Source organism: Gracilinanus agilis, chromosome 5 (genome assembly GCF_016433145.1).
Source record: "Gracilinanus agilis isolate LMUSP501 chromosome 5, AgileGrace, whole genome shotgun sequence".
Classification (NCBI taxonomy): Eukaryota; Metazoa; Chordata; class Mammalia; order Didelphimorphia; family Didelphidae; genus Gracilinanus; species Gracilinanus agilis.
In genome coordinates, this window is record NC_058134.1 from 133,690,644 (window position 1) to 133,701,846 (window position 11,203).

The following is an 11,203-nucleotide window of genomic DNA, read 5'->3' on the forward strand; positions in this document are numbered from 1 at the left end:
AAACAATTAAAGCAGTGCCACATCTCACAATATTCTTTAATCTTGGACATGTTATATAACATCTTTACGTCCCAATTGGACAGACTATATCTTAAGTCATTTCCATCTCTGAAAAACATGAATTTATGATTCTAGCTGAGAACTAGGAGAACTTTTGAGTCTTATGTAACTTATTACCAATGTGCTGAGAAAATTGGGTGGAAAAACTACCAATTTTGACCATATTAACCTGCCTATCTATCCATCAACTAGGATATACAAAACAAATACACAGAGAAGCCACAAATTCATGATTCTACAACATGAAAACTTAGAAATGAGAGTAAATTTTATTAAAAATATATTGCCAAGGGGGCAGCTGGGTAGCTCAGTGGAGTGAGAGTCAGGCCTAGAGACAGGAGGTCCTAGGTTCAAACCCGGCCTCAGCCACTTCCCAGCTGTGTGACCCTGGGCAAGTCACTTGACCCCCATTGCCCACCCTTACCAATCTTCCACCTATGAGACAATACACCGAAGTACAAGGGTTTAAAAAAAATTAAAAAAAATATATTGCCAAATCTGGCCTTGATGCACATGGAAAAGACCATGAATCAGAGGTTTGAGATGGATATCTCCAAGCTGCTATAAGTTTAATATCATGTGGTTCACAATGAGCTTATGGATTCATCTGCACGCAGTGACCACCAAGGAATAGATAAATTAGAAGACCAACAGCAACTTATATAAAAAGCAAACAAACCCTGAACTCTTAGAAGAAACGCAGGTGGCAAATGAGAAGATCTAAAGCCTTGAAAGCCACCATTGAAATTCTTATGACCAATGAGAACAAACTGAAACATAACATAGAATGCTATCCATTTCCAGAGAAAGAACTGTTAGAGTCGCAGTGTAGATGAGAGCATACTATTTTTCAATTGTTTATTTGGGTTTAGGTTTTATAAGATTACTCACTTACAAAAATGAACACTATGGAAGTTATGCTTTGCATGACAATACATTTATAACTCGGATCAATTCCTATTACAGCACCAGGATTGGGAAGGGAAGGGGGGGGGAGATAAGTTCAGTCTTATAACTTAGGAAAACTTGTGTGGAAATTTGTTATAACATGTAGTTGGTCAAAAATAATAAACGGACAGTACTGGCTTTAGAATTGAAAGAATGCCCTTCTGTGGACAGTGGAGAAGCTACAGAAGAAAGCTATTAAAGTTAGAGAATGGGAATTTTGGTCTTGCCAATCATGAGATCACAAAGGACAGCTAATGACTGACTACCCTTAGTGGACTGGATGAGCTCCCCACAAAAAGGGACAAGGGAAAAACTACCTAGAGAGACAGGTATGAAAGTTAAATATAGTAGAGGGAAATCTGTTTCTCAGAGAGGAAACTCTTCCTTTTATTATTCTAAGAACTCTTATGACCCAAAACAAATGTACTTTTTTTAAAAGTTGGGAGGAAAGAGAAATATTCAATTATTTGTTTTCTTTCTTAGTCTCTAAATCATCTATATTTCCATCCATGCCATTTACCTTACTCTAAAAGATTTAGATAGCTGAGTCCTTTGATATGAATAAATGCACTTTTATGTTATGATCTAAGATAAAATCTGCTAGTGGGATTAAGAAATTAAATAAAAACTTGAAACTGAATTTCTTACTTTGCTTCATGACCACTGGTTCTGTTCAGAGAAAGGAATCTACCAAGGATATTGTGTAAATTGGTGCATATTATCTCCTCCTGATGTATCTCTATGTAATTGATCTGAGAACTAAATTCAAATATAAGTTAGAGATGCTACACCAACTGAATGAAAAGAAAAAGGCCCATTCCTCATACAGTATCTACTTCAAACCATGATTGTTTATAACTTGAAATAGGATACATAGGTGGCAATGAAACTAAGAGAAGATTTGACACGTATTGCAATAGAGTTTTACATTTCTTCAACAACTTAGGTTCAATCTTCATTACGGGGCAATTAAATACTTTAGAAATCCTTTATGACATTCTCAAAATGACATTATAAAAATGTGTGGTGTTTTGATGGGGAAATAAATTATAGCATTTTCCAACTTGTAAATATGCTTGAGGTGAAAACTTAACCAATATCATTGTCTCAATAGTAGCTAAGGGGGAGATATTTCTTTTCACCTTCAGTAATGGTTTGGCAAGCCACAAGTCTCTGCACAAACGGTTGTAAGCGATCTAAACCCAACATGTCCAAAACTTTGGAATCTGAACTATCTGACAGACATATAGAGAGGGCTACTTATTAAGTCTATTCTTCCTTTTGACACAGCTTAACATATGTCTATGTTAAATTCCTTTTCAAATTATATTATCTTAAATAATTTATATCCTTGATATATTATAATTTGGTATAGTTACCTTTTTGTAGAATATTTGTGCACTAAAACTTTTTAAATGGAAATGTTATAAAAATAATTAGTAAGCTTCATCAAAAACAACTAGGCAGGGGGCAATTGGGTAGCTCAGTGGATTGAGAGTCAGGCCTAGAGACGGGAGGTCCTAGGTTCGAATCTGGCCTCAGACACTTCCCAGGTGTGTGACCCTGGGCAAGTCTCTTGACTCCCATTGCCCACCCTTACCACTCTTCTACCAAGGAGACAGTACACAGAAGTTAAGGGTTTAAAAAAAAAACAACTAGACAAAAGTACTAAACCAAGGGAAAGGGGGAAAAAATTCCGATTTAATTTCTGGGGAAGTATAGAAATGTTTTAGTTGTTTTGTTGTACATCTCCAACTTTTAATTTTTTAATTTTTTATTATTCATATTCCAAATGTTTGTAAATCCAAAAAAAAGGATTTCTATAGATAAAAATATATTACACTAATGAAATCACAAATCTCCTATATGTTTAATTTTCTTCCTATCTACATAATATCCTATCCCCAAGTGTCCCAACCCATCATTGCCTTCCCCACATCAATATCCTCAGGGAGGCCAACATGTTCATATAAAGTCTTTTAATGATTTATATTTCTGTTCACTTTCTGGAAGTAACATTCTTAGCTTACTTTTCCAGTACTAGTTCTGTGCATAACATTCTCCTAGTTCTACTCATTTCACTGTTTATTATCTTGTATAGTTCTTTCCAGGTTTTTAAAAAATCAGTTTGTTCATTATTTCTTACAATACAGTAGTATTCCATCACGATCATATACTAAAATTTGTTTAGTCATTCCCCAACTCATGGCCATACTCTCAGTTTCCATATCTTTGCCTCCACAAAGGCCAACTGCTATAAATATTTTGGAATATAGATTCTTTTTCTTTTTTCCTAATCTCCATGGGAAATAGACCCAGCAATGGTAATGATGGATCTAATGGTATATACAGTTTTATAATCCTCTGGGTGTTATTCCAAATTTTTCTCCAAAATGTCTGGATCAATTCACAGCTCCACCAAGTGTGTTAGTGTCCCCATTTTTCCACGTCCCCTCCAACATTTGTCATTTTGCCCTTTTGTCATTTTAGCCAGTCTGGTGGGTATGAGGTAATATATCAGAGTTGTTTTTATTTGCATTTCTCTAATTAGTAGTAATTTGAATAATTTTTTCATATACATCTATCTGAAGTTCTCTATAAAAATTTTCCTAACTTTCTGCATCCGTTCTAATATGAGAAGCATTTATTTTATTGTAAAAAACCTTTTCAATTTAATGTATTCAAAATTATTAATGTTATATTTTATAATGTTCTGTCTCTTGTTTCATAAATTCTTCTCATATCTATAAATCTGATAGGTAGTGTGTTTCCCCTACTTTCAGTAATCGAAATTATAGTTTTTTTCTTTATCTACTTGGGAATTTCTTATAGTTGAGATCCCAAACTTTGATTTGGAACATGGAACATTAATACTTCTTTTTTTTAAACCTGACTTTGTTTTTTGGTGGAGGGAATCGAAATCTGTGATTCCATTGGGGTATGGAAAGTCTCATTCCAATACATACTGAAACATCAAGACTTAGATAAGTCTTTGAGAAGTTTTATATATTGCCTGGGTACAGGTCAGTTAATGTTAAAGGCAGGACTTGAACCTAAGTCTCTCTAAGTTTTAAGAGCAGTTATCTAGCCATCATACAACACTGTCTACCTTCTGTGATGAAAAGAAATTTGTTTTGAAAATTAGGAAGAGATGCAAAACAGAGAAAAAGTATTTCTTAGGAATTACTATAAACTACTTATATTTCATCCCTTTTTCTTCTCAAAGTTCCTTTTCAGTCTTTTTTTTTTTCTTGTTGATATATGCTTGTTAATATGCATCCTGCTCCCATTCTACCCATGAAAATTAGCATTGGGGGATAGATAGAGCAAGTACATTAATGGTTGGATCATCCCTGGAGGTTTAGAAGAATGTCATTAGCACTGATATGCCATAAAAAGAAATGCAATCTATATTTTAAAAAAGATGATTTAGTTGTTCAGTAATCATGAAGAACCAAAAACCCCAGTGTAACTATTGTTCTAAGATAATAACTCTCCAAACTACTAAGACTGTCACTCACTAACTTTGCTAAGTGAGGTTCTGAGCTACCCTCAGAAAACTGAAGAGCCTTTGAAATGCACATGCATTTGTGCATATATATATACATATATATGTATATATATATATTTAAATACTAATTGCATTTCAAATAACTCACCTAATTTGACTACAATCACAAATATATACAAATTCCCATTCCTTTCATTCAGCCTGAGAACATATTTGGATTATGAATGGGAAGTGAATAGCATGGATTGTTATCTTGTGTATTATTACTTTGTACTCAGCATTTAATGATAAAAAATAGAAGTATTAGGCTCCTATTTTCCAGCAGAGTCAAGGACAGTAATTTTAAGGGAAGTAGGAAAAAGAATGAAAGAAAAGGATTGTCATCCTCTTGTCCAGTGGGATGTACACACACATATATACACATATATGTGTAATGCCTATTCACTTATCAGATTTACCCCCTAACATAAGGGGGAAGGGATACTCAATTTAATTTACCCAAACTGCCACCCAAGTTAAAAATGAAACAATTTCACAAATTTTAGTTTCCCTTGTATAAGTTGCTTAATTTTTTCTAAATTCAACAAAGTTATTTAGCAGCTGTTTCTAAACTTAAATCTATTTCTTTATAAAGAATGTAGGAACCTTAACAATACTGTAAATGTTCATTATGCCCGAATCTGAAAAAAACTGTTCACATGGTATTGGCCTACATCGACACTTTAGTGTGGAAGATTTCAGGACAGTTGATAATTCTAAGGTGGATATACACATCCTGAGATGAACACATTTATTACTGCACACATAAAACAGCACTGATGGCATAAACAATTAACTAGGTGACATTGGATGGTACTGCCAATACCTAATGACCAGGCTCTTAAGTATTTCACCTCCTGTGGTTAATGTCCTTACTGGTTGGAACTTCCAATAACCACTGATTTAGATTCCATTATCACTACTTCTATTATCATTAGTGATGTATATTAGCACTATTAAAAATAATAGCCACTGTAAAATCGCCCAGCAAATGTAATGGAAAGTTCTCTGATTTTCTACCAAACAGAGCTTGCCATTAACTCTTGTCATTACATCTTTTTCCTTAGAAAGTTTATTGTTTATCACCATTCTCAAGTGCAGAGAAAATAGAATAATACTAGGCTACAGCCTTTCATTACATTTTATATCTGGATGGCAACATTTGATTCATTATACAAAAATGAATAAGCTCACGATAATTAGTATATATATTATTTTTTAGTTGATCTTCAAAATGGAATTTAAAATATACAATTTAGACATAATACATACCATAACTTGTTTGAACAATGAAGATGATTGAATTTATGGCTGATAATTTGGGACTTTAAAGAATCGGAATTAAAACATTTATTAAAGATGTTTTTATATAACAAATTTAACTCTCTAATCATTTACCTAATCATTCTGAACTCCACATATCTTAACATACTTTTAATAGTCTGAAAGTGAGTACAAGTGACATATGTATGCAGAATATAATCTGCCACTAATTAGCAGAACTTTCTGAAAACTATTTTTCTTAAGCCCAAGATATCAGCAGAACTAATATCTTAAAAATGGAATCTAGTTTACTTCCAATTTCTCAGAAAAGATGCATTTGATTCCCCTAAAGCTCTTGCATATGGAACACTTGAAATAAATCCCACTGCAGAGATTTTATTCCTACATTATGATTCAGATTCCCAAACCCTTTCAAAATGTAAATAGATTGATTCTGTATCTGCATTTCATTTATGTAATAAAATGTTGTCAGTAGTATTTTTAAATTACTTCTTTTTTTCCCAGAAAACACAAAAGGTTTTTAACATCACTTAATCAACTGATGAAAGTTACCTCCAAGAAGCAAACAGAACTAACTGAACTCCTCTCCAGTCTACAGGGCAACATTTAAATCACTTCTCTGAATTTATCCTCAGCTTTCATTAGACTAGCAATCCCTGTCTTCAACCTATAGAATCACATTACTGAAGACTCACTGACATCTCATGGACAGCAGTTCTATTTAGAAATAACTCCTTATATTTCCTGTCTTCATTTCTTCTTAACATGAAATTCTGTATGAAAAATACACAACTGTTCATTTAATATATATCTTCCACTTTTTATTCCCAAGTTAAATTCGCTAGTCTGCTTGTTAACACATAATTCTCTCCAACAACAAAATTAAGTGATATGAAATAGGGGTTTGGGGAAGGATTTCCATAAGGAATAAGTACCCAGAGAAAGTAAACTCTTCAATGGTCAAAAAAAAAAGATTTAAAAAATAGATGAAATGGAAATACAGAAAATAGGATGTGCATTTTTTTCTTACAAAAATGAAGGATTTCTCGCAGTTTTTACAGAAGGAGTTTATCAGCAAGAAGTTGGAAAGAGAGTCGAGGAAAATGATAAATCAGTTTCAACATTCTTAATCATTTATAATTTGGGAAAACAAATTCTTCAGCCTATGAGGTATATTGCATTAGTTAACTGTGCAAAATTAAACACCTTACCTCAATAGGATATTACTAAAGAAACTGAATAGACATTAACTAAATCATAATTTGTATTACTTAAAGAAGCCAATTAAATTAAGCATCTACACAGAACTTAAAAAGCAGTTAGGAGAACAACATCCCTCCCCCCATAACCATTACCAAAACTTTACTAAATATTGTATATACAATGAAAATATAAAGCTGTAGAAAGGCAAGTAACTTTATTCACTGATTAGTTATGTACTTATAAAAGACTGAAACAATCTTATTTTAATAGATTTTCTAATGCTTAAACTGAGCCTATTTTTCACCAGTCAGAATAATATCAGAAACCATTTTGCTAACTTTTTTACTCAAATCGTAAGTCCAATAACATTTTCTGGTTTTATTGATTATCTTCTTTGAAAAAATAAACTTTTACTTATATCCATGGAACTTACATATTTCATGATAGGATCTTTAGTCTAGGGAACTAAGTATGTGTATATATATATATATACACACACACAAACATATATATGGTTTTAAGCTACTCAAAAGTTTCTTCTTTTCAAATGAGTTTGATTTAGATAATTTAAACTTAATAATCACTTATGTACCTGACATGTAAATATAAATATGATATATATCTGCATAACAAATAATGTGTCAAAATCAATAATTTTTCATAGATGAGATTTCTTTGCCTTTCTTAAACTTCTTATGATGCTAAGTATCTTTGAAATGGAATTTACTACTCAATAAAAATAAGCTATGTTTTATTTCATTGCCTGGTCCTATACAATAAAGATCACAGAACCTGGGTGAGAGTGGGTCATAATTTTATCTCTGCAGCATCTAGATTCTGGTGATATGATTTTCTTTTTGAAACCATAATACTAACTTTTCACTTGGGATATATATATATATATATATAATTTTGAGGACATGGTAATAGAATTAGTAAAATCTATGTTGTTTTTTTACTTCTATTTTCTATCCATGTGTCTGGAGGCACATGAATTTGTTTCCAGGGCTTAGCTTGATATTTTATGTATAGTTTTTAGAATACTAAACAACCATTTTCATGCAGGAATTGATTCAGTTTTATGATAGAACTTTGGGCATGAGCATTCACCTGTTAAAATACACCAAACCTTATCATCTTGGGCACTTTCAAAATACAAATATTACCTAAAGAAATCAAGTATAGACAACAAGAAAAACCAATTTCTCCTCAGATAGGGGTGCTCAGAAGCCCCACTTTATTTGCAGTTGTAAACATATCCCTTGTGCCCACCCTTTGATGGCATGCCATTCCCCATCATGGCACCTACCCTAGTGTCGTCATGGTGACAATGGTATACCAGAAAGCAGCAGGAATACTGGTGAATTTGCTGGCTGAAGACCCCTTCTCTGCATAGAACATGACAGTAGCAAAGATGATGATAGCCATGGTGAGAGAGAAGAGTAGAAACCCCAGCTCCGAAGCACAACTCTTCAGGGTATAGCCCAGGATCCTGAGGCCCTGGGAGTGGCGGGAAAACTTAAAGATCCGGAAGACTCGGAAAACTCGCAATGTGACAAAGGCCCCGCTCACATCCTCATTGTCAGTCATCACTAGCCCGATGTAATAAGGCAGGATGGCCACCACGTCTATGATACTCATGACACTGCGTACAAAACGATAGCGGCTGGGTGCCGCGGCCAAGCGCAACAGGTACTCAACAGTGAATATCATCACACAGGCCGTGTCCAGACAGAAGAAGGCTACGGCGTAACGTTCCCCACATGGCAATTCCTTGATGTGGCCAGGACTGGAGCCACATGGCACTGTCTCCACGACATTGGCAATGACTGAAACGGCGATAAAGAACCCGGTGACATAGTAGAATACGAGGGCCATGGTGCTGGTGTGAGGGTTTTCAAAGGCCCTCCAGACCCTCTGCCTGGCAGTCATTGAAGGCAGAGCGCTCTCTCCTGTATTTTCATTGTCAGCATCATCCTGTAGCCTTTCTGCATTTTCCCGCCTTCGGTCCTTATACTCCTCATAACAGCAGTCACCAATAATTTCTGGGATGAGGCCAAAGAAGGCCAATTCTTCATCATAGGCAGAGATGCACTCCTGTCTTGGATAATGGAGCTTCCCAGTGCGGTAGAAGTTCAGGATATGGCGGAAAATGTCAGGGTCACGGTCAAAGAAATACTGCTGGGTTTCAGGGTGGTAGAAGAAATCCCTCTCTGAGCTACCCAACAGTGTATCTGGGTAGCGTTCCAGGGTATCCTGCCATGTCTGGAACTGAGTGCCACTCACATTCAGGACAATGAGGGCATCTTGTGTTCTCTTCCTCTCCTGCCTGGGGGGTGCTGGCATGGGTCCTGTGGCCACAGGCATCCAGCCTATGGCCGCTGCCCGAGCAAAGGGTAGCCATGCTGCCACCCCTGCTGCCATGGTTCCTTTTGGAGAGGTGCAGGCAGAAGATGGGGAGGCCTTGACTGTGTGGCTGCAAAATGAACCACAAGTTCCCCTTTTTTTCCCAGAAAGAGAATACTACTGGTTAAGAACCTGGTACAGATGAATGCTGCAACTTCAAAAGTAGAGATGCTGCTGAAGTCTCAGTTCGGAGAGGCAGCCAATCCTTAGAGTCAGGTACTCAGAAATTTAAAATAATAGTAATAAATATAGCAATCCAACAGCCTCCGTGAAATGAATCTACTCAAGCTCTCACCTGCAGCTGGTACCACCCTCCCACACACAGGCAGATATGCACACAGGTGACTTCAGATGCAGCTCTTTCTTCTCTAAGCAGGTGTCTCTGATTCTCTCCCACACACGGTCCAGATGTTGGGGAGAGGGGCTAAGCCTAGTATGTTAGGGGAAACGCTGTCAGTCACCTCTTTCTCTTCACTAGAGGAGAGGGGTGATAACTGCTGCCGCACCCCCCTCTTTTAAGACCCAAATCTCGCTCCTCTTTCCGCCACAGTATTCTGTCCAAAAGGCGACCTGTTGTTGGAGTTCCTGAGATGCAACCACAGTAGCAGACCCCTCTGGTTCTTCTGTTTTGGGAAACTGAGTCCTCTGCCCTTTTCGTGCAGTGGTGGGATGACGGAGAGTGAACAGAGGGGCTGACTCCAAATTTCCCCTTCCCCCAGTGCCTACCCACTCAGAATTCGTAAAGGAGGGGGAGGGGGAAGAAGAAAACAAAACAAAACAAAACAAAACACGTTTGTTCCAGCTTCCCTTCACTCTCTTTGCAAGTTTAGCTCCTGTGCAATTCGACAGTCACAGACCCCAAGCAGGCTCCTCTTTGGCAGCAGTGACAGCAGTGGCAGCATCTGCCGCCCAGAAGAACGTGCCTCGTCTGCGGTACATACCTGAGAAAGTCCAGGCGCGGGGCTGAGTTGCATAGAGACTTTATTCTTTTATCAGTGCATCCGGAATGAGAGACTGGGCAAAGGGAGAACCTCCCGAGCCGCCGACTCAGCTCCACTGGGGAAGAAGCAGCCGAAAAGCTCCAGCCGTGCGGTGCTCTTCCCCTTCCCCCATGCCTCCCTCTGCCTGCTTGCCTGTCTTCTCCCTTCCACGCTTCAAGAGCCCACGGGCACCAGGAGGCGGGGTAGAGGGGAGGGGGCTAGAAGAGCGGTAGAGGGTTGGCTGAAGGGGGACCCAGCAGGAGCAACAAGTTCAAAAGGTGGGGAGGGGGGAAGGGAAATCGCACCAGCCAACTTAATGCGCCTCCCGCTCCAGCGTTAGCCCACGATCCTGCAGCTCTGATGCTGCTGGAGTCAGGAGAGAGTGGCCAACACTGCCTTCGCCGCAGCCGCCTTCGAGGTGCTGCCCATCCCGGTGGGTGGCTCTGGGTTGGTGCTGGCAGTCTGAGCGCTGGCTTGGGAAGAGGCGCTCGGGAGCAGGGGGAGGGCGCGGGAGGGCTTCTCTCTCCTTCCCCTCCAGTGGGTGGTCCCGCATCTCCCCGAGCTCCCGGGGCTGCGCGACTGGTTGTGCCAATAAAGAAAAAAGAAACGCAAAATAAATAAATAAATCAAGAAGCCAGCAAGCTCCTGGCAGGGCAGGTTATTAGAGGCTCCTTGTTTCTCCCTCCCCCCACCTTCGACCTTTCTCCTCCCTCCCTCCACCTCCTCCCTCTTGCATTTCGTTTCTCTCCACCCCACCCACCCACCCACTGCC

General features: G+C 38.0%; 1 protein-coding gene across 1 annotated transcript in view; it reads right to left on the minus strand.

Annotated features, from left to right (window-relative positions):
• The window catches only part of KCND2 (potassium voltage-gated channel subfamily D member 2), a 593,859-nt gene extending 584,390 nt beyond the window's left edge, over positions 1-9,469 (minus strand). The window contains exon 1 of the mRNA XM_044677545.1: positions 8,355-9,469. Coding sequence (XP_044533480.1) covers positions 8,355-9,469 — 1,115 coding nt within the window. The remainder of the gene's footprint in view (positions 1-8,354) is intronic.
• Between the last annotated feature and the right edge of the window lie 1,734 nt (positions 9,470-11,203).